At 42.7% G+C, this 25,324-nt stretch overlaps 1 protein-coding gene across 9 annotated transcripts in view; it reads right to left on the reverse strand.

The window, feature by feature from the left end:
- Positions 1–25,324, reverse strand: part of LOC143348175 (protein abrupt) — a 108,324-nt gene that overhangs the window by 38,186 nt on the left and 44,814 nt on the right. For 7 of the 9 annotated variants that reach the window (XM_076778103.1, XM_076778102.1, XM_076778101.1 and 4 more), the window contains exons 4-7: positions 5,992–6,228; positions 5,328–5,534; positions 5,075–5,240; positions 4,672–4,725 (exon numbers count right to left, since the gene is read on the reverse strand). In XM_076778103.1, the coding sequence (XP_076634218.1) occupies positions 4,672–4,725; positions 5,075–5,240; positions 5,328–5,534; positions 5,992–6,228 (664 nt within the window). Of the gene's footprint in view, positions 1–1,661; positions 2,833–2,865; positions 3,921–4,671; positions 4,726–5,074; positions 5,241–5,327; positions 5,535–5,991; positions 6,229–25,324 lie in introns of those variants that run through there. The other 2 variants (XM_076778110.1, XM_076778106.1) reach the window with 2 other exon arrangements.

The following is a 25,324-nucleotide window of genomic DNA, read 5'->3' on the forward strand; positions in this document are numbered from 1 at the left end:
GAGGCAGCATTTATTAAATGAGATAAATACTATATAACCTCTTGAAGATAATAGAAAATATATACATGTACTTTTGGTTTTTAAGTTGATTTAAATATTGTGACATTGAAACAACCACTACAACTGCAAATAAATATATTATATTTAAATTGCCCAATGATCGCAGCATTAATCGATATCGCGGGTCAATATCAGTCAGCAATTCAGTTTACTTTGCATAAAATCAAAATGATGCAGAGAAATATACTTTCATAGTCGTTTCTATTAGTCTATTAATAGAAATAGATTTCAATTATCTAAGTTTTTCTGTATGAAAAAATCCTTTTCCCCCTTGCATTCTAAAACATCCAGTTCGTTTCGAAAAACACTATAAAATTCATAAACAACTATACGCACATTGGGCGTAGACGACACAGCACAACACAGCATTTTTCAAACAACTCCACACATTGTAGCGACAATTAAATATTTCATTTTCACTCAGGGATGTCCTTTCAATTTCTTCTTATTACGTTTCCTCGAAGCAAAGAACGTAACGACGAAATTACAGATTAACAAAAATTCGCAGCGTGCAATTGTTTAGAAAATGCTGCGCCGCGACACCCTGGATCGTAAGTGACACGATAAGTCAAAGTATGAAAGAACTATTATTCAAATCCAGTATTTCACGCGGCAGGTTGTGCCCCTCCTCCCCCCTCGAAAGAACGGAAACAGTTTCTTGGTTTTCGCACGGAAACTCGAGGTGGTTCTCTCGAATGCTTTTAGTGGCGGGCATCTAGCTTTCAGAGGCGACGTAGTTTCACGCCAAATAAGGAGAACATGGCGGGCCGAACCGAGCGGTTGAATGGCAGGGATTGCAGGGCGAAGGTAAAAACGAAGAAAGCAGAAGGAACGGTCGAGCAAAAACGATGGGCGCGGGAAACGGGGAAGGGTTAGAACGAGAGGGTGCCGGGAACAAATGCGAACCTCCGCCTCCATTACGTCGGGAACTACGAACGTCAGGGTTGGGTAGCACGGAAGACAGGAGATGGAAGAGATTCGTGGAAATACCGTGGAATTGGATAAGCCGGCGCAGGGTTTGTTTTGCCAGGGGTTCGCAATGAGGGTGATAGGCCGATCGTGAGCAAGCACATCGCGTGATCGATGCCCATAGAGGCGCGGGTGTATCGCGTGTCTCGTACAACTTTCTTCCGTTCACCCTCGAGGAACAGGGACCCGATGATGCGAGACAGACACTCACCCCGTTAACGGCGGATAATTGGATCTATGGATCGGATTGAACGTACGTAAGAAACTTCCAAACGAGGCTTTTAATCGGAACTTTTCCATCCACCGCGAATAAATAAATCTGGAAAGCTCATCGTAGCTGCGAATAGTTGAGGCTAAAAATTGGTAAAATTCTCAGATGTGATTCGTAAGTAGAACGTTTCTATCCCTCCCAACTGGGAGACTCCGAGCTCAACGATATCGCTATGTATAAATATCCTACGAAAAACGACCAACCCCGAAGTTCATCTTACGAATCGTTACTGTAAACTTTCGATTTCCAAGGATAGAAAATGGTCTGTGGACCGAATGTTTGTAATCTTCTTCGAACGATAAAATTTTGATTCGTAAATACAGAAATACGCAAACCGTAGATCGCTAACCAGGGATCGATAGGTTATCCGAACGACAACTTTTTCTTTCACGTTCGTCCGAAACGTACAATTTCGAGCGATTCTCCGCAACAACGATTTCTTCGATCGTTCAATTATTCGCGAGCAAAGAAGCGGAGGAATATCGACAATGGGTTATGCGACGCATAAAGCGACCGAAGAGAGACGGTGGCAACCCATATCCGACGATAAGATGGCACAGAACTATCGGAGAGGGTTGCTCGCCCTCGTCAAACTCTATCCACGAGGCGAGTCGAATATGCGGAGAGAATGAACAAAAGAGGGAGAGAAGCGCGGGGTGGTAAGGTGAAGTCGGAAAGGAAGGAGAGCGGGAGGCACTAGGTGCTGTTTGTTGAATCCTCGAGATCAATACAACCTACTCTATCTCTTTCTGCCTCGTAATTCCGTGAGCCTAAATGTGCGCGTGTGTGTACACTCCGCCACACACGTGCACGTTGCAAAGTACACACGCGAATGCACGGAAATGCGACGTGTCAAGACGGAGCAAATGGAACACGCGCGCTTCCCGACCACCGGTTTTAGCGCACGCGTCGATATTTTAAAAGCAGCCTATACAAAAGGGTACGTTTAAAGGCAAACGTGGCCAGAACCGCTGTGCCCCGAATCGCGAATTTAGTTCGCGGGTGCTTCTCGTGCTCGAAAATAATTCGCCCCGTTTCCGTGCCGCGTGTAACCGCGATTCCAACCAATTGCATTCCCGTTTCGTTTTCCGTCGCGCCTCTCTGCCTAAGCGGCCGAAAGAGAAAATTATTTTCGACCCTTCTGCTCCTTCGTTCCGATTCTTTATTCATCTCCGCTCCCTCCCTCACCCCTCTCGCCTACGAAACGAATCCACGAAAGGGATGAATGCCGCCCTTATCGACATTTCCCGCGAATGACTTTCTTTCGCGGAACGAGGACGACGCATCTCTCTTTCTAATTGTGCCACTTGTGCCGATAAGAATTCCGCAAGGAGCGCTTCAAGAACTCTCTCTCTGTCTCTTTCTCTCTTTCTCTGTCTCTCTTGGCCAATCGCGGAGGCTTACTTATCGCAGCCTCGAAGGATTGGCTGCGCACTGCGGTACAATACGAAAATAGGTCGGCCAATCCTCGTATCAGCATCCTCTTTCGCCACCTCTTTGCCTATTCGCCACCTCCGCCCTTTAATTCCTAACTATCAGAGAAAAAGAAAAAAGTAAGAAATATCTATCGAACGTTCGGTGCAACGCACTCCCTTAACTATCCTATTTGCAACTTTACATCGTATGTACAACAACTACGAATATTTATTGCGAGGTTTCGTTTAGCGTTCGATCCGTCTGTCCCGAGCTACTTTTTTTTTTGGAGTCTACCGAAGGAGTCGAATACGAATGCAGATTGCCAGCATCCGCCTTTATCGACCCTCTTTCAACCCCCGAACGTCGTCGAGGGGCTGGACGATTCTCTCGTCGATTGTTCGATCGATCAACGATACGGGTTCGAGTCACTGTTTATCCTCGGACCATCTATCGGGCGCTGGGTACTGTTGCTGAGACTGTTGACCGCTGGAAGATTGGGAACCGGATTGCTGCTGAACCTGCGTGTGCGTCTGTATCTGATACAACGGGTAACTCTTCCGTTTCCTGATTCCGTGCATGGACAACAAATGTATCTGCAGGTACTGCTTCGTTTTGAACTGCTTGTTGCACACGTGACAGGACACGAACTCGGTTTGAACGGTGTGCACGTTCACGATATGCTGCTTCAGGTTCGAGTTGTTCGAGTAAATTTTACCGCACTCGGGACACTTCGGTTTACCGGACTGATTGCTGCTGTCCGACTGGTGTTGCTGTTGCTGCTGTTGCTGAAAACGACGCTGATGGAACAACGCCATGCTCTCGATTTTGTCCTTCGTGCACGACTGAAGCATCAAGTTCAGTTCGCTCTTCGCCGTGGAGGTGGATTGTTGTTGTTGTTGTTGTTGTTGCTGCAAGCTCTGCAGATTGTTCTGTAGCTTTTGATGCATGATCGTCAGCTGCTCGGTATTCAGACTGTTCAGGGAGTTCAAGGCATTGAGCGCGTGTTGCTGCGACGGTTGGCTGGTGGCGTGGAGGTGATGATGATGATGATGCTGGAGGAGAGACGATAGATCCTGGCCTTTCGAGTTGTGAGCTCCGCTCTGGTATGTTCCAGACGCCGCGTGGTCGTTCCTCGCGGAGGACGTTGCCGGCAACCAACCGGAACTCGAACTTGAACCGTCCCCTCCGGAGGGCTGCCATCGCCCTGGAACCACCAGCCAATGTCAGTCCTCAGCCAACCTCGTACGATCACCTTAAACACTATTCAATTTTTTTCCTCCCACAGCCCTTCGTTTTCTTTCGATTCGCAGCCGGTATTTCTTTCTTATATCCGGGTTTTTTCGGTTTTAGTCCGAGCAACAGTCCGGTTTTATCCCTCCCCCAATTTCGTGGCAACAATTTTATTACGTTTTCTTATTTTATTTTATTTTTTTTTTTTATATTTTTTTAATGCGGTAACGTGTACTCTGTCCTTCTTCATTGCCAGTCCGTACTTCCACCGTCTTTTCCATAAACAGTTTCGTCGGTCGATCGTATATTTGTACCTCGTGAACCGAGAGCGACCAATTAACTCGTTTAGCCTCGGCAAGGTTCGAAGGGTCGTTAAGAATTCGAGTAAAGAGTCAAGCTAGGCTTTGCATGGCAACCCTAACAACGTTCTAGCGACTGCAGCGTTTGCGGAGGAAATCGATAATTCCGGCGAACGAACTCGAAGAGCCGTCGGGAGACGCGGCTCTGCGATGCGTTACTCACCGTGATATTCTTTTTTTTTTTTTCATTTTATTCAACGGGGGTAAGTTGGGCAAGGGGATGCGGGGTTGTAAGAGGTACGAGAGTTCCATGCATTCAACGCAACAACGAGAGACCAGAGTCTTGAGGGAACGACGGGAGGATAACTAGTCTGGGCTACGAAATCGTATAAACTGTGAAATCGAATCGTTGCTCTGATCACTTACCGTAATTTGGATCCTGATTCGCCGCGTGGATCCCCGACGGTCCTGGTATCAGTCCTATAATTGTCAATTACAGTCACGATCATCGCCTGTCCCGTACAATTTATGTGGTTTATGGGAACCGTCGAAGACAGTTTGGAAAATCAACCGATACTCTAAATCGACGGTGCGGTAATGATTCTTAAAATGAACGTGATTCGTAAACTGAACCTTTGGAACCAGCAAAACGCGAAGCTCGACGTTAAAAAGACGATACATGCTAACGATTCGTACGAAAGACATGCCGAGCAATGTTCGCTTTAAGAATCATCACTGCGTTCGGTCAAGACAAAAAACACAAAGAAGAACGATTTTGAGACGAAATTATCGTTGAAAAACTTTCGAGTGAATTCGGGTTGAAATTTACCTGGTAATCCCAAAAGTGCCGCGGGAAACGAGTTACGATGATGCTCCATGGAGTCGTTCAGGATGTCGCTCGGCTCGGTTTTCACAGAGTTCAGAATGCTGTCGTTGTTCGACATATCCTCCTCGTTGTCCGACATGGAATTCGAGTCCTCGCCGGTAGACTGTGCCTACGATAAACAATAACGCTTCCTTTTTTACTCGGTTTCGATGAATCTTCGTAAACGTAGACCGTTAATCGATCGTTCCTCTCTTACCTGTATGTTGTTGGTGGGCGTTGTGTGTAACGTGGGTCCTCCTTCCAAAGCCTGACCCAGAAGCGAGTCCTGAAGGTCCGTTTTCGGTTCAACGTGGTTACCAAGCGGCGGAGTGTTGCTTCTAGGTCTCTTCTCTAGCGGTGGACTCAAACCGCTCTCGTTCAAGTCTCCCCTACCGTTGTCTTGCCAAGGATTACGCGGCGTCGCCTATCGGTACACAAACACTTTCCAATAGTTCACGTACGATGAAACTATTCGTCGATCCGAATGGAACTCTACTCGATACAGTAATGATTCTTAAAATGAACGTCGCTTCGGGGTTAGCGTGTTCGTTTCTCGTACAGCGGAGGCGAATTTCGAAAAGGTCTCTGTGCGATTTTTCGTCTGTTCTGTCCATTTAACCCTTAGATACCGTTCAGGTACTTTCCTTTGAAAGAACCTTTAATTTAATCAGAATCTAACGCATTCGACGATACACATTCATCGTATACTTCTATATTATTGGGTTAATAAGCTGTGGTCTTTATATGGAGTGGTAGGTCAAGTTGGGTGTATAGAAACGCGTATGGAGGGGCTCATTTTAAGAATCATTATCGTATCCGTGCCTCGAATCGAATAAAATCAGTGTATTAAACGTTAGAAAATGCGAATAAAAAAAACTCACCGGTGCGCTACCGTTGTAACCACCGGAAGACGAGGGAGGCGGGATCTTGGCGGTGGCGGCGCCGCTGTTGACGTCGGCTAACCCTCGGACCTGGAGCATCTGCGCCGTCTTGAGGAACGCGGCCAGCTGCTCCTGGCCCACGTGTACCTCGCCGTGGTACATGAATCGCAGCAAGGACTCCATGTCCGAGGAGGCGACGTCCCTCAGGATCACGATCGGATGCTGGCATGGGTTGGCCTGCAGCGAGAAAGCAAAAGAAACCGCTGATTCGAGGAATGTGTCTCCCGGTCACCGGAGAACCGACTGGAATTAATTCTAGATTGCGCTGTCCAGCGTTGATTATGATCGATGCCGACCGGACGGATATCTCGTTCATGTAAATCAGTTAATCCTATTTATCAAGCTGGCTCGCCCCGGCCAGAGCCGGACAATTGATCTACAACGACGATTTACAACCTGGACGCGCGTAACGAGCGACATTCAATCCACGTCGTCGATATCTTTCGCTCGCTTTTAACGACTCCGCGGACCACTCACGGGATTCTTTTACTTTTTAATATATACAACCGACGAGCGGCTACAAATTGACTGCTCGCACATAACGCCCGGCCCCACAAACCACGGACGATCGTCTCTCGACAGCGGATGGAAATTTATATGGACGCGTACGCTGCGCAACTTACACGCGAGAGGCGTTCACCTCGATCTATGTCCTGGCATTATACGGAGCGCCGGTTACCATTATCGACACCGACATTAATTATTATTAATGACCGACGACGCGGGGGTTTCCATAACGCCATCACGGTTATTTCGAGGACGGGGGGGAGGGAAGTGTCGTACGCGTAAACGGTGCGTTTCGCGCGACGAAACACGCGAACGCGAGTGACCGGGTGGTTCTCGACGAAAACCCGATCGATTTCGTTCGATTATCGATACGCTCGAAATCGTCGATACACGGCTAAAGCACCGCCGTGCAGGAATATTTATTATTGTCGGTCGCTATCGACTTACCCGCGCTGTTATAATCGTTCCCGGTTTTGTAACATCGACTCGGCGTATTGACCGGTTGGAACTCGATGCCGCCGATCGAGTTGAACGGTTTTTTATTTTTCTTTTATTCTTCTTAATATTTCGCGTCGTGAAAGGAGGTGTGCTCCGGCGGCAGCGGGGCAACGCGATTCGGTCTGAAAATTTTATTGCGTTAATATCGCAATAAAATATAAGTTTCGCCCTTTCGAACCGGGAGAGGCCAGCACGCACGGATCGTGCGGCCAGAACGTACAATCTTGCGAATATTTATAGTCGGCTGTGAGATTTTTCTCGCTTTCTCGAAGTCGGATTCCTTGTATTAACGCGCCATAAGTATCGTTCGTTTTTTTTTTTCTGCGCGTTAACGCGTACGTTTAACACGTTTACTGCCATACCAAACCCCTCGAATTATCCAAGAAAACGATAACTCTGATTTCAGACGATTGGAAACTAACTTTTTACAAAATCCAAGAGTCTTATCTGGATTTATTTCCTTTAACATCTGATCTTGAAAAAATTTATTTTTGAGAAAAAAAATATATAAATTAATTTGGGACGATCTTTGAGCAGTTTGTTTAGTTAAAACACAAAATATTTACAAAAAAGCTCGTGTCCATGATCGATGCGATAACTCTACTTTTGATCGTCCTAAAAAAAAACTAACAAAATTCTTATGGTGCAGAAATATGGCGTTTGAATTAAAATAATTTAAGAAATGTTGGTCTATATTTGATCTACGTTTGTAAATCGCGATTTAAATTATGATATTTAGAAATAAAACTACCATGACGTTACATCAAAGGGGTCCGGACGAAAGCAATAGTTTCAAAAATAGTGTCGTCATTAATATAAGACACCGTTTTCTACTCCCTCGAAGTACCTAACCCAGATCTTTCACGTTAGTTTCAAAACGAAGATTGTAACGTTCCCCGTTGATGTATTAACACTTTGACAACCATGCCAATTTTACAGCAGACGCCCGGAGGGCCACTCTAAACGTTTTCGTAATTTACTAGCTCATTCGGGCTACGAAACATTATATCCTACATTCATATTTTGAAATTTACACAACCATTAAAAATTACACACGTTGCGGTTATGTAACTTTTCTCGACGGTTTGTCCACGACGTCGAATCATTGAAACGATTCTTACTACTTCTTCTTGGAACGTGAATATACAGTTACTCTCACTCGTATTCACTTTAATGGCGATGCACTATAAATGGAAAGAAACTTGTTTCTTATGAATGGAGTTTGCACTGAGATATTTAAGAGTTTAATTTAAAAATGAAACGCCAAAGAAAAGTAGAAAATTACGCAAAAAAACAAGGGAGCGTATTCAAAATTATCAGAAACGCTCAAGCGATCCGTGACTAAAATAATAGAACGATTCAAGAACTTGGAATGTCATTAGTCACGGCGGGTTTTTGTAAACACGAGTACCCTCCCACTCCTCTCCTTATTAACTGTATCGCGATACCGATGCAAACCGTTAACGGTTACAGGATTCTATTTTAAAGGAGTAATTATTCATAGAAACGATTTCGAACCGACCAGGAATGCAGCGGCAATTCCCCGCGTAACTGTCGTAATCATGAAAACACACGCATAACGGCATTATAATAACCGTTCGATGGAAATTTTTATTATAGCAACGCTAGCTCAATGGAATTACGATACATATCGGCGTAAACATTGCGACATAGAACGGCGCGCAGCCGTGTCTATTATTCGTCGAGGCGACACCGTTCGAAACAGAACGGCGATTTCAATCTGCCCAATTTAACCCACTCAACGAAGCCGAAACAAAACGAAGAAAAGGAAAGGTTTTCAAATTTACCAGAGACGTTTTTTAAGGTGTACCATCGAACGAATAAAAAGCGTAGGATTCGCAGGATAAGAAGACTTGTGAATCGTTGATTTTATGGAAAAGATAGTTGTTACAAAAAATTAAAGGGTACAAAATTCTCTGCAATAAAGGATCTATTCATATTTTCAATAACTTCTATATCGAAGAGTGTTAAAATTTTGAACGTGTTATTATTTAAGTTCATAGGCTATACATTGCGTGACAGCGATATTTTATCGTGCCCCTTTTTTCTGCAACACAACCCTCATCTCTCTGGACGCAGAATGTGTAATCAACTTTTCAGTGAAACCTAATGAAGTTCTCTTCCATTCTTTCCCCCAAAGCCTTCTCGAGTCTTTCCTATTTATTGTATCCTGTTTCCTGATATCTCTCTTCAAATAATTCCTTTCGTATTTAATGGGATTTAAATTCGGTGATCCAGGTGGAGGACAAAGTTGCTTAGCTACGTTATTTTGTTGAAAGATCAAGAATATTCACACGTTTTTCGATCATCTGAGGATCGCCAAGCCGATACCTGACGCGAAATAAAAATAGTATACTCGCGTAGTAAAAATTACACGCGTCGAAGTTTGGATTTATTGGACGCGCGTTTAAATATACTTTCCTGTTCCAGTTGTTAGCAGTGATCCCCCCAAATGGTCAGTGAAACGCAAGTATCTTCGCGATGCAAAGGGACGTACGACGACGAAAGAGGAGGGAAGAGAAAGGGAACGGAGAACCCCGCTATGGACTCTCCTTTATCGCATTAACCAATTTAATTAACAACTTTGAGACGGACTACCCCCACTAATTAGACCTAACACGATTAAAACGGGTCAATAATTAATTGTATGGACGGTCGTGTGACGCAGCCGACCGGGCGAATGGCCGTCGAGTTCGCGATTCGCCTCGCAGACGAATTATTTTCTTCGTTTTTTTTCGTGTACACGCCTCGAAACGACGCATCACGGTACGCGACGAAGCCGTAATTTAGAAATTGAATCGAAGGTAATTAGACACGTCGGTGCCGGACACGTAATAATACGCCGCTTCAAGCCCAGGGAATTATATTTCGCGCACGCATTCCGCCAACAAGGAGGAAAAAATACCTTTCCGCGCTCGTCGTTCGATATTGCTACCAACAACTCGTTCGTATAATATTATACGTTTATTACAATCGTCTTTTTATCGCATCGAACACCGAAGGTCCCTTCGACTTGAACGATATAATCGTTACCGTGTTCGAAATCGGTAACATTTCGTACCGAAAGGGGATAATCACGATCCTACGATATCGAGAAGATCGATAATTTCCTTCTACAGCTTTCGAAATATTCAATCTTTTAAGTATTCTTAACGTTTTATTTCGACGAACTGTTTATATAAACCTAACAGAAACAGGAGAATATTGAATTTAAATTTAACTTAAAAGTTTGTACATTTCATTTTTATTTGTTTGGGTTGAAGTTGACTCGAAATGTTCGAATTAAATTCAAACTTAATTTTCTCCCCCCTATTTTTTCCAATCGTGTACTTTTATTTGGATGTTATTTTGATATTCGAGGAAATAATGTTACAGAGTATTTTGAACCGTACTTTTACGTATTTCGAACATTTGAGAAGTAGTGTACAAGTCTAAAACTTGGGAATAAATGGGGCTGAAAAGTTTACGCATACAAAAGAAATGTCCCTCTATGGTGCACATCATGTTTAACTTTATATTTACTTTGATTAAAACCACGTGAAAATCTTGAATCGTGAACCGTTTCAACCATTTCTACAATCACAATCTAAAATAAGTCGCGGGTAAGAGGGTCACGAGACATTTCATGCATAAAAACATTACTTTAATTTCATTCTCGTCTCGTTAAAAGTACTTCGAGTTTCCTCTCAGACTCGCACCGAAACGGAAGTCACTATTGAAAGGAGCGAGGCGCAATTATTGAAAAAGCACCTTGAAAGCAATTTTAGCAACGTTCAAGAAAATTAAAAACACACGTGCCAATTATTTTTAATTGCAATCTTAACGTTATTACTAATTCCCCGAAAACTTTCAAAAACTTGAAATTACTACTTCTTTAAAAAAAAAAAAAAAACTGTGTATCAATGAGGAAAGGTATTTAAATGACACCTTCACGACTCCAAGTAGGATTTTTTTATTCCAATCTATACAGTAATGATTTTTGGAACGAACTTCAAACAACAACAAGAAAATACGTTTAGCAATTCGTCTAGGGACTCGGTGTACAGATCGTACAATCGTTTATCGTATTGACTATAAAAATACACTGAAACAAATACCGTTGCCTTGAGTACCGCGGGATTCATTTAAAACTTACGAACGCCGAAGTTGCAAGAAAACTCTCGTCGCAAAAAAAGGAAGCTCGACGCTGTTATTTTCTTTTCATTAAGAGCGCCTCCCGTTTTTCTTTTCACCGGCCGTCTAAATCGAACATCGCGATTTTAAAGAAGGCAGCGGCAATTAGTTATTTCAATAGACATTCCATCGTCGATGCAATATTCCGTGATATCGCTGTCCGTTCTCCTCTCGTTTAGAAGTATTTTAACTGCCGCGGGTTTTCTTCTGTGGCTCTCTCGTATCGAGAGTCGCGATTTCAAGAAAAACACGGATAATTGGTTATTTAAACGGACATTCCGTGGCTTAACTTTTATCCATCGCGCTCGCCTTCATTGTCCCGTACGTTTATACAACCCTTTATTTCCATTAATCAATTATCGAGCCGGTCGGATCACGAGCGACCGCGGCAAGAACCAGCCCCGATCCACGGCGCTCTTTAATCGATCGAACGATCTTCCTGCATTACTTACGGTTTTTAGAAAGCGGACGCTCTGGATTCCACCGTGATCGCTTACAGGTGGCTAGGAAATTATGGCTGTGGCGGACGGAGTGATACACGGGAGGCCTGTGTACGAACGAGCCGGCTTCGAGGAAAATTTCTTTCGTAGCGCGAGCGTGACTACAAAAGCCCGGTAATAAAGAGGGCGAGAGGTTTCCCACGTTTCGCGGTATCTCGCATCGCGAACGCGACTCCGTGACGAACGTGGATGAGAATCAACACGGAAGAATAAGGAGGAATTGTGTGCAGAGACGATGGCGTGTCGTTGAATTTCTTACCGCGAATTCGTCCCCCGCGATCGACTTTTCTCTAAACGCGAATTGTTCACGAAAACGATACTTTTCTTTAATTAAAACGAATTTACTTTCATCGGATTAAAATTCAAGAGTTCCGTCTAGAAATAAAAGATATTAATATTGATTAAATAAACATACTCCGTATGAAATAATTGAAGTTATCGTGAGTGTTTGAAAAAAAATTAACGATTCACTTGTGATAAGACTAACAGTACTGTTTACACGTTTCGACCTTTGTCTACACATTAATAATAGTTATCAGAGTAGATATTACATAGGTTACAGCAGGTGTTCGATAGTTTTCCTTCTGTAAAAATAGAGTTCTAAATTAGTTGCGGTATCAAGATGATCCAGTTTGGATCTATTAAAACTTGGCATGAATAAACGGTTTATTCCTCAAGGATATTCTGGGTACATAGAAATTGATTTTCTCAACCGAGGACATTTCACACGACCATTGGTAGTTTTAAAAAGAGGCGCCAGATCGACGATTCTCGAGGATGGTAGTATCAGGGCGTGCGAAGATAAGAATCGTTAACGTGATACAGATCTTACAAAAAACAAGTTAAAACATGTAACACTACAGTCTCAACTATCGGCTGCATCGAAGTATAAAGGATGAGTCACATAACTTTTCTTCAAAAATTATTTTCGATTCCGGGGGTCAGTTACAACCATTTTTGGTGAATAGACATACCCCCGAAATCCCACCCACTTTCGAGAAAAAAATTCGAGTGCTGAAAGTTTTGGGTGAAAAAAAAGACTTTCGAATCGTTCTGAAAAAATTATTTTCGGTTGCGGGGGTCAATTATAATCATTTTTGGTGAATAGACATACCCCCGAAATCTTACGCATTTTCGAGAAAAAAAATTCAGTACGGTCGAAACTTTAAACGTTAATAACTATTTAACGAAGCCTTCATCAACAAATTGGTATTCTTGATTTTCGTCTTATTTTGGCCTCTAGAATCCCCCATTAAAATTTTCCCCAGGGGTGACCGAACACCCTGTATACTCCTCGACTGACCATTCAACGTCCTTTCTCCTTTCCTTTCCTTTCTTCCTGATGTGTGATCAAATTAATGGATTCTAAAACTTTGCATTCCGTTACTCGTGAATATAAAATTCGGCAAACTACGGGTGTTTGAACAGAAAGAAAAAAAAAAACAGAAGAAGTGTTCGTAATCGCGCGTCGCGGCCTGAACCGTGATCGCATGTAGGCGAAGCACCCCAACTAAAGCGTAAGTAGAAAAGTAGATACGATTGCATGGTTTCTGATCCGGTTATGCAGTGAACGCGCGGCCGTCATGGCTTCGCGAAACATATCCGTTCCGTGGTGCGAGCCGCAGCGGTACACACGCGGAACGACCGCGCGGATGTGTACACAACACGGACAAGTGGTTCGCGCGTACACACAACGCCGTTGTTATCTGCTTATCTGGGTAGTTGATGTTTTACTGACGCATGTTTTAAGCTTTCCTCGCATTAAGCAGTCAAATCGCTAGATAAGAGGCGAGGGAACGAGTATCGATCAAACATTGCCGGCGTAGTTTTACAGTGTCTTTCTCCGCCTAACCAACCCCCTGCGCTACCGACGCAACCATTTCCCCTCCTTAACCATAGTAAACAGACTTTAGAAAATCCCTCCGAGATAGTAGATAATGGAGGTTAATCTCGAATCGATCGGTGCTTCGATATTTCTTGAAATTTCTGATGGTTCCGATCGTTCGAAGATAAACTCGTCTTGCAATCTTTTCGTACAGGAGGAAATTCTCGCGACGTACAAATTCTCAACTTTTTCAACTTTAATATTTCGGATAAATATTCCTTTCGGATATCTATAACAGTTTAAGCGAAAGTAACTTTTTAAATTTAACTGTGTTTGGACTGTTCTATTTTGAAATAAAATTTTCATGATAACCTAAAGCAAGCATCGAAACAAACCGATTTTAATATTGTAGGGCAGTGGAAACGAACATTAATGATTTCAGATAAAAAGAACTGTCCCTTGATGTGTTCACATTTATAAGAGATAACATGCAAATATAATTGAATCTGTTATCAACCATTGGTCTGCACATCTAAACCACATTAGTGGTAGCGGGGACAACTTTCTTTAAAGCTAATGTAGAAGCATACAAATTAATTTAGATTCCCAGATGGATTCGATACAATGTCGATCCTTATCCTCTATAGTCTTACTTCTTCCAAACAATATCAGATGATACCTCGATAGCTAGGCTATAGACCAATAGATGATAGTCTCGTGGCTCGAGCTCATTCCTACCAATTACTTCGCCACGCTCAGGCCATCCCCTCAGGGATCTTATTAAACTCGTATACCTATACTGTGGGTACTCGAATAATGAGTCAGGAAACTTGTACCGCGCACGTTGCAAGTAATAAACATCAAAGAAATCGAATAAACGTATGTTTTCAAACCACGTTCCCAATAAATACTGCGTTCTTTTTCAGAAAAAGTACGGTGAGAATTTATAAGACACGCCTCTTTGCAAGTCCTCGAGTCCAATTTACAACCTTATAATTTGTCTCCAAACCCTAGCGTTAACGAGTGTTTATGCTCCAACCGTGACCGAATTAGGCGAACTCGGAGATGAATTATTATTTCGTGGTCGTTCACGCAATTAGAAAATTTAATTGTTAACGTCTATTAACAATTTAATCGATTAGCTCCACGTATGTGATATTAATAATAACTTTAAACGACCTGCGCCGAACTTCCGACAAGTTTGACGGTGTCTAATCTTATCGACGCTTGTTGATAAATTAAAATCCTTTAGAGGGTAATGGTAAACTGCGTTATTCCATGCTAACCGTTATCTATACAACGTGACGCGTATATTAATTGACTGTTCATGAGTCACCGCACACATGTACAGTTTGTATTCGTAAACTTGAATCATCTTCTAATTTCTTTTTTATTCGACGCTATAATTATTTTCCACTTACGCTACAGTGTGTTTATCCATCAAAATGAGTAATCCCGCTAATAACAAAGTGCATATATACATGCATCATACAGAGTCGAATCGCAAATAAGCTTAATAATTATACGCGGACTTCTGCGTTATAAGTTTCATCAACGTACTTTCAATAAAGTTATATGTGAATTCTAAGTCGGTGATTCTCGACTCGCGATCCACGGATTCCGAAAGAGCAGTAGCCAAACTCACGCATAGAAATTTCAGATGTTTATTTTCGTTGCGCATTAGGCCTAAAACCATCTTATCTTTTCAAAAATATCCTCATCGATCCTTCGACCCCTAATGAGAAAATGCGTCCCATGTTTTTTTGGTAAAACTTCTTTCGTTCCGAAGAAATTTTCTGATCCCCGAAACGAAATCGAAAATGCACGAGGAACGGACGAGCGTGTAAGGAAAAGGCCCGGTAAGGAGCAGAGACGACGTCGAGTCGTAAAAGCGACGAGGATTGTAAAATATAGTCGAAGGCCGAAAGAAACAAAGAAAAAGTTCCGTGGTCGGTAATGCCTCAATCGTCGCGTGTCGGCGACAATGGCGGGAACGAGAAATATACGTACTTACGCTGCGTTTCACGCTCTCCTCTCTCTCTTCTTTTGCGTCGCTTTTCCAGGCGCAGGCTGTGCAGGAATGCGCGCACGTACAACTACGCACTTCCGTTGATAAAAATACACAGGAGGTATAATGTGTCTCGGTACACGCGCGATCGTCGTCATTTCGCTCGGGCTGTACGCGCGCGGTCGCGACCAACGGAAGGGGAGCAAACAGAGAAGAAAAACAAGACAGAGCGGAAAACCGGGCGAAGAGAGACCGAACGTCGAAAGAGGACGACGAGCCGCGTTATACGCACACGCAGCACAATAATATACCGGCGATAATTTGCTGGCCGCATGTGCGCGACTGCGACTGCGACTGCGACTGGGCTGAGGCCAGGTCGTGCGACATTAAGCGTAATGCGAGTGCACCGTGTGCATAGACGCAGCATTAACGAAAAACGAGAATACCAAGATTTATTAGCAGAAAAACCGCGATAAAGCAGGGGCGGAAGCGGCACGTGTCTGGGATCCTAACCAGAGATGGGCGAACATTATACACTTGCGTGCACTAACTATAAAACCACTCTAAAATTTTTAATTTTTCTATGTTGTTACCACATTTAAAATTGTGTTAGAAAACGATACTCTGCCGGAGATGGATAATAAATTGTATCAGCTAGAAGAAGGAAGAATTACAGAAAGTTGATTTATTCTTGTTTCCTATTAAGCAAATTATACGCATGTTGCGCTGAGAATACGATCGAATTAATGTTATAACGATAATGTAGTAACGCGTAGGACCCTCCCTCATTTTCAAGAATTTCAATTAGTAGATTTTTCATACTTATTAGATTTTATCGTGTCGTATTTTGTACCAAAGTTCTATACTGTTGTAATTGCATTTCTTAGTTCGGATATATTTTCATACTGTTTATTACCAGCGTAGATTTTTCGAACAATGCTCCAAATGTTGTATAGAATGGAATGCGAATAATAAAAGATTCGCCTCGGGAGAATAAGAATTCCTGTATAGAGTGTTCGAAGACATAAACGGGTACGATAATTTTTAATTTAGAGTTCTGTTGTGGGGGGTGAACATTGTGGGGATGACCTAGTAAATACGGTCGCGCAAACTCGTCGTGGATCCGTCCGATGTCGCGTGTCACGCGCGAAGAGAAAAGTCCAGCGTCCGTTCGGTTCTCGTTGTGCATTCCGTGTTGCACCGCAAATTGACACGAGCACCAACGCGCGCTGTAAATATATATTTAGATGTACCAGCCGGCCGGTGGGAGGCAAGATATTTTAAAATATGAAGGCACCCGCAGGAGGATGCAATCCACATTCGAGACAGTGAACTGGAAGTAAAATTCGGTTATTACGTGGGATTAAGAATCGCTCGAAACGTGGAGAAAGGAAGACGCTCGTCGATCGTGATTTTAAAATGATCGCCACGGTAGAGGGCCACGGGGCAAAGTGATCTTGACGACACTTCCCCTTTGAACGGTGATTCATATTTATTATTATAAACGACTTGGCTCATTCTCTTAAATAGCTTCTCTAACTTTGATCTTACGCAAATATAATGAATTCGAAAACGGTGAAAGGCGGAGGAAAATATTTTGACGCTCGTGACGTGACGTATGGACGAACGAACTCTTGAAATTGTCGAAGATTTTCGTGATACTTGGAAGGGTGAATCTAGAGCACGCACGATAACGTATCGTGTAGTATTTAACTCCAATGTTGGAAACACAAAACAACGATGCATGTACGAAATTTTTCGGCGAAATTAAAAAATCTCAAATCGTCCAGGAAAAATTATTTTTAGCTGCAGGGGTCCATTACAACCATTTTTGGTGAATAGACATACCCCCGAAATCCTACGCATTTTCGAGAAAAAAATTGATTACTGAAAATATAATGTCTGACCATGACTGTCTGTTACCCTGTAATTTCATGCGTATCTTTAAAAAATCATAACTCCTGAACGGATTGGGGGATTTTAATGTTTCGGAAGACAAACAACGCGTGGTTAGGTGAAGAATGTGTAGAAATTGCAAGACTATTCGAAAAGTTGTTCCTTTGCATGATTTCTAGTTTCATAACTTTCAGTAAAAAATTCTACGTCTGCTCGTTTCTATCTTTTGAAGGCCTCTCATTCTGGTTCCTATTATGGCTATAATAATTAATATTTTTACACGAAATTTTTCCAAGATGTAGTTCAAGGAATGTACTTTCGAACACATTAAACATTTATCAGAAAAAGTTTCATAGTTACTCTAAAACAATTCTTGAAAATTGCCTTTATTTTCAGCCGTCACAGTGGTTTCCTCCCTTAATTCTGCGCGAAACTGCTAGGCGAGCACGTTTCCTCATAAATTTCCCTCGATTTCCTCGGGCGTTCGCGTCTGGACACCCGCGCCGTGGACAAGCGTGAAATGGACGCGTGCACGTATAATTACGCCCGCGCACACCTACATCGAACGGACATCGTGTAACGATCCGTTAATAACGTTACCGTTAACCGCGCATTAGTGGTCACCGCGGCTATTTGCATATCGGATCGGTAATTTCCATCTGACGCCGACCAGAGAACGAGTTCTCTGCGCGAGTGCGTGTGTAAGCGTGAACACGCGAGCGCGACCTATGCGTGAATCACGGCCGTACCGTATTTAAACGCGGCGGCACACTAGGTACCCCTCGCTGTGGCACCTACGTGCGCCATTACGGAGAACGTACCGGTGATTTATCCCGTACGGTCGAATCGGAACCGTCGTCTCGATCCGAAATGGATATACGCCGCGGTGGCGTGAATTTAAAATGCGCGAAGATCGGTCGGGCAGATATAACTGAAATAACAGTACGTTCCACCGGTAACTATCAATTACACGGCGACCTCGGAGCCTCCGCGCGGTGAATATCGAGAGATTAGAAATTTGAAATATGTATTTCTGGTTTCTTCGACGGTGAAAATATTCATGGTATTCGGGATGTCGCGATCTTCGACGGAATAACGCACGGGCACGCCTTAACTAATTATCGGGTTCACCGGTTACCGACAATGCTGTAGTTTCCAGTTAACGGTCAACACTCTTTCTGGCTTTCAAATGATCAAGATCGTTTCCTGAAGTCGACGGGAATATAATTACACGCGTACGTTAATTCCACGCTGCTTGAAAATAATTGATCGTCCGGTGGAAATTATCCTCGAGAGCCGATCGTGGTTATTCATGCAACAATGTAAGCATCGGGTTATTCGGAAATTTGGGTAATATATATAGTTATTCCCGCTCGTATACACTGTAGAATGGTGATTCGTTATAAACTAGTTTCTTTCAACAAATAATATTAACGATCCGAAGGCTACTTTAGATACAAAAAACAATAAATAACAATCATGTTCTAGTCAATTATATCAACTACTTAACTACTTGCAGTATTGAATTCTAATACACCTTCTCCTCCCCGGAGAATCGTTTTGTTCGAGTATCGATTAATTCGCGACCCGTACGACTTAACCAAGAAATAATCTATACTGCAATTATTTTTTAACAAAATAAACTAAAATTCGTGCGAGTGAGAATTAACTACGGAACTCGTTCGACATTTTTACCGCGGATGGGCAATTATTTACGAGCAGCAGTGCATACATACATTCCTTCTTAACATTCAGTTCAATCGTCTAGACAAGAAATCCTATAATTAGTTTACAACCTAGAGTTACACGCGCAGCTGGTAACTTTGATTTATCCGCGTCGATCGCATAAGAACCGAACGGTTTAATCGAGAGACTACGTTTAACGTAGCCGCGTATAATTCCGGCCGCTTCCGATAAGATTTTCTGATAAGATGTCCCGACCGTTCTAGGAGTAACGCGTGATGCAATGGCGGTATTAACCATTCGGGAATGAATAATCGGGCTCGGAATGAAAAACGACGACCGGTTCGACGATCGATTCGCCGGTCGACGCGAAACGCTCGAACACTATGCGCGGACGCGAGAAGGGACGAACGACGCTGGACGACCAGGGTTCTATTATGGCGTCGAAGATACGGTGAAACCCATAAAATTAACCCTTTCGTTTATCGTTCGTCCCTGGTGATCCTTAATCGTTTACTTGCACACAACGACCAATAACTCGCTACTTTATTTTCTCGACAAAAACGCTCCGTGTTAATTTGTTACGGGTCAGAAGAAATAATAGTCGTTAATCGAACTACTTATTCCTTTTCGTTATTATTTCGATCAGAAATTTTTTTCGAAAAAGTGAGGAATATATTTTACTTTACCGTCTCGAAGATTCATTAACAACTTCTACAGTAACTTTGTCATAATTAAAGGTACAAAATTTATAACAGTTTCGTTATCACGAACATGATTCAACCGTGCTTCCAGAAACCGAGGAAACGGATCGTGAAATAGACAAACCGACGCGACGTCCCGCGTAATGCGAACATTCCCGGAAAAAGTCGACAAAATAAAGGAAATTAACGGTGGGGAAAATATTCTTGACACTCTCGATGCGTAGACCGCCGTGGATATCGCCAAGAACCAAGTTGAGAGAAGTGACTCAGTGGCAGAAGAAAGCCAGGAATAAAGGTGGTCTCGTTTGTTCACCGGCGATAATTGCACGCCACAATTGAACAACGTTTCGCGAGACAACAAAGAGTTATATCAAGATTTTCCGTCAGAGAAACTAATCGCAGATACGAGTAAAACAACGTCAACATTGCGCGCAAAACCACTAGTATTTATTCGCTGTTAAAGACAAGGTATTTCAGAAATATCTTGTAATTAATCGATATACAATTGCCTTTACTTACTATTCTGTGTAATATTAGTGATTTTACAAGTACATTCACCTGTCTCATGCACAATATTTTACTGGTATATAGTACGCTACTTCGTGACACAATTTGGTCACTTTTTAATTTGCATAAAGAAAATTACTACCAAAGAAAAACATGAGATTTGTTACAAATATAAGGTTTAACGATGTTTGATTATTTAAAGTCTTCCGCGATGGTGATGATTCAATATGAAAAAAAATTAATCAAAAACGTAGAATAAAACTTTTTCGTACGGCGCTTCGTTTCCAAGATAATTGATTTTGAAAATCTCTCGGATACGCGCGCGATCGAGTACGATTTGCTCGGCGCGTCTGTTCATTATTCATTGTTTCTACTTGCCTCGATGTCAAAGTCGTACTCCGTTGCACGCGTACCCAATCAATATTCAAAGTCGATCCCTACGAAGAAAATCCTTTATTTCCAGGCTTAGTTTCCGATACAAATAAAAATATAAACATTTTCATCCATAATAGAAAACTTTTTGCCAACGAGGGAGAATCTAAAGTACCATCGCGAATAAAATTCGACCGAATTCACACGAATTAACGAAATAAAATCTCGAGCCTTTACGATGTACATATTCGTACGATGAGAATACGAATGAAAATACGCGAAACCGCGTGCGTGCGTCGCCGAGGATTTCTCTGGATGTCGCGTTTTCGTCGGGGAGTGTCGTCATCGGGGACCCGCGCAGTCGAATTCTTGAATTACATCGTAACATATATAGCAACATCTTCTGGCGAGCGGATTTATAAGTTACGCGCGCGTGCTTCTGGTGCGCACTCGTAGCAATAGGGTTGGCTACGTGTCTTTTCGATCCCTCTCGGCTGAGTCACTTTATTCTTTTCTCTACGCTTCTCTCGCTTCCCCCCTCCGGGCGTTGTTTTTCGTTTTGTTTCTCCGTCGTTCTTCTTCCCTCTTTCTTGGCTGACACTTCGAGACACGCACGCACGATACGCGCGAGGAAGGAGGCACGCAGAATTTATTACGGTGCGGTGGCCGGTCTTATTTTAAGACTAGCGAGCAGCAACACGCATATTCTTCGCCCGTACCCGGCGCGGGGTACTTACGGGGACGAGTCAATGGATATTATAGTCGACAGATGTACTATGGCTGTCTAAATTTGACGCGGCAACGAGCTGCGGTTTCGAACAAAAATTCGACGCCACTTACGATTACGGTCCCTGGATACACAAAGTAACGACGACCCCATTTTAAGTTCAACTTAATAATACGGGAGACGGTCAATAATTTTCGATACGTAGGGGAAGTTTCCCTAAAACTGGACAGTAGCGGTATCTTTGAAGAGTGAAACGTGAAACGCTATGCAATCGTTATTTCGCATAAACGATAGCAGGGATAGAACAAACAATGATCAAGTTTCGCCATGTTCTAGTACACCGCTAAAAAATCAATTGATCGTTGCGTCTAATTAGAAGCTAGTGTATCGTACAAGCTATAAACTGTTATACCTCTCAATTTTAGTAATGAACAAACATGTGAATGGTATTATTATATCTTTTATAAATAGATAAACTTAAGTTAGAATGTTGTTGAATCTCGCCTTATATAGCACTTCTTCGCGTGTTATCGTTATTATTATAAAATTTTCATAGTCGTAGAAAAATAGACTGTACAGAAGCCTAATGCGCGTTGGTACTTTTTATGCGTAGAGACTTTTTTCTAGATCGTGTAAGAGCAACGTCTGCCGCACGATTACGGAAGTCGCTCTGGATTGTTTATGACTCAATGGCAGTCGGATACTTTGACGCGTGTTCGACTTTCTGTAGAGCATATCTGTCGGGCGGGTTTGCCTCGCTTGTAATTACGCGATTAGTAGAAAGTTCGAAAACACGCGATGCGTCGGTGACGAAGATTATTCGAACGATTTAATAGTCGGACGTGACGAGTGAAATTCGATATACGATATACTGCGATATTGTTGAAATATTTTAGTATGTAAACGAATGTGTCGAAGCATTACAGTTCACCAATATGTGGGAAAAAAGTGTATTTTGTAATGTAAAATTTCAGAATACCAACGACTCTGTTTACCACGATCGGAGAGCTAAAATGTGATCGCATAATAAATATGTTTGAGATCGTGAGATGTAAAAATGTAAAATAAATATGATATTTTTAGAAAAGTAAGTATTTTTGTTAACAAAGAATTGTCATAATCGCGAAATGGTATGTTTCTCTATCAGGTCGAATAATACCATCGAAACTTCGTACGCGTCGACGTGCAAAAGAACGTTTCCATTAACTTTTTAGTCAACGATGTAAATTCTTGGAACGTGTTAAATTGCTTTCTCGAATGTAATATATACAACAGTTGTTATATCAGAACGTAAAAATGATTCGTAGAAAAAGCCACCGAGGACAGTTCGTTAACTACATCTGTACGCGACACGTTTAAAATCGTTTTTCTCGTAAACGAAGGATCGCGAGAAAAACGTTATCGTACATTTTTAACTTATCGGGCACGGTGGATGGAAAATCGTAGTACATTTATTAAATATTATGAATTTTTTCTCTTTCTTTTACGTAGAATTAACTACCCTAACACCTAATCCTATACCTTGGGATTGGTTTACCGTTAAATGCGTGTATTATTATTATAATTACAACATTTTATTACGTAAATCAGAAGAAGGCGTACACGCCATACCAGAATAATTGCGTAACTACGTAAATGCGCGATACACCCTAAAAGCCGCTTTTAAACCTGACCTCGAATAATCGATAGTCGAGTGGGGAATGGAAATATGCGAAGTACGGGTATTCGAGCTATTTGTACGCTCCAATGTTATTTGCTAAGTATCCGGTTACCGAACAATTACTTCCAGCAATATCGATATTATCGACGCTAAAACCGACGGAATCGCGTGTAAAAGTTCTTTTCGACTGCTAATTACACGTTTCGCGGGACCGGAATAGAAAGGCACGTATCCGATATCATTCTCGATATCTCGCTTCTTAATTTACTTTTAATGCGAAGCCAAGGCGGCCGAGCAAAGGTCGCGCATACAATTTACAATCGTTTAATGCCTCCGAACGCCCGACGGGGGAAAAGAAATTCTAGTTATTCATCATTGAATGCAGCCGGACGTCTTAACGAACCGCGCGCGATTTCCAGTTATCCCGACGTGACCGCGCGCACGCAACATCGAACCGCGACTAAAAAAGCCACTCGTTACCGGATTACACGTATTTCTAATTAATTCCAGCAACGGTATATCTCGATACCCGACCGTGCGTCAAACGCGTTGCTGGCTCGCCAGAGGTGGAGCGGATTCGAACAGATCAGAAAAGAAAGAGAGGAGAAGAAGAGAAAAAAAAAAACTGAACAAGAAATTAGGACAAGAGCCAGGTCTATCGTCTTTCTAATCCGAACGTCGACTCGAGCCTTAGGCGCGGCCCATTAATGGACTCTCCGTCGAAGGAAGTACGCGGGTTAGAGGGGTTAAACGACTCCGTATATCCGTGGCAACGTCATGAAATCGTGGCTTGTTTTCCTTTACAGCCGTTCGTACGGAACCACTTACCCGGCACGTACGCGTACATTAAGGCACGCGCGCTCTTAATGCGTGGCGCATTTGCGTTTCTTACGAGTTCAGCCAATGGGGGGAGGGGGCCAATCCCCTACCACGGTCTCGAACCGTATCGATACGTTTCTCGAGCGTTCGAGAAACGAAATCACTCGACGCAAGTTCGAGAGACGTCGACCTTCCATCGCGCAGTTACAAATGGCCGCTTTCGTAGCTCCTAGGTTTATCGACACAGCGAACCCATCGTTCTTCGCGATACATACACGTACCCGTTGAATTGTTCGAACAACGAGTCCTCGATTATTGGATAATCGAAGTACCCTTGTACTTTAATTCTCTCTCTCTCTCCGGCAATCCTTTCGACGGCCAGTAAACAAATTTATTTCCGACCGTTACTCGTGCCACCTCCGCGTCGTTCTTTCGAAACTCTGTTGCACGTTATCGTTCGAACCGTCGCGTTTTAACGCTTTAACCGTGACTTTGACAAAATCTTTTTCAGAGTAAATTCGTTGGATAGATTCTTAAAGCAAAACAAGTAAATACTAGAGGTAAATGGTCACTGATTAATAGTCGAGGAAAACTACGTATATTTCAAAACACAGAATACATAATCTTGAATTCTTTATATAAAACTTTCTCTAAAATATGCTTCTACAAAAGAGCGACAATCGCGGGCTGGCTGATCGCTCGAAGGATCAATTTCTTTTATATTTACTCGTTATCGTGCAACGTAATTCGCGGGGCATGCTATTTACAAGATCATTACGAACGATTTTCAATTATTATTCAATCATGATGCGGAGGAAGAACCGCCGTTGATCCGTTGCTCGTTGAATAAAAATAGAAATTTCAATCGATCGTCGCAGATAAATTGCTCCAAGTTGTTTTTATAGATCGCGTATTACTCGAACAAAATTTTGCCGCGTCTGGTAGGAAAACGTTCGGCGCTAAATGACGCGCGCTTGTGATTCATCGCCATGGTCTGAATATGGTAGCGAAGCGAGGTGGTAGACGCGGGCAAGTTCGAAGTAGATCGAAATAAGTAACGAGGCGTGTTTTTTTTCTTCCGTCGAGCGACAGATGGTGTACGCGTGGAAACAGTTGAACCGTACAATTACGCGGTTATATTCGACTGTTAAGGCGGTGACCGTGCGGTCGTAAGTTTCCGTCGAATACTTATTTCGACCGGCGAGAATCGTTACTCCTCTCCCATTATGCGACTCGGTTTTTGCCTGGCGTACGTGGGTGCGCTACGCCATGACGCACGTAATCGTAAACAGCCGTAACGTTACGAGGCGGAAGAACGTAGCTTTGATTGGACGCTGGTGCGTTCGGTTATCTCGGTCGATTCCAAGAATAAT

Source organism: Colletes latitarsis, chromosome 11 (assembly GCF_051014445.1).
Source record: "Colletes latitarsis isolate SP2378_abdomen chromosome 11, iyColLati1, whole genome shotgun sequence".
NCBI lineage: Eukaryota > Metazoa > Arthropoda > Insecta > Hymenoptera > Colletidae > Colletes > Colletes latitarsis.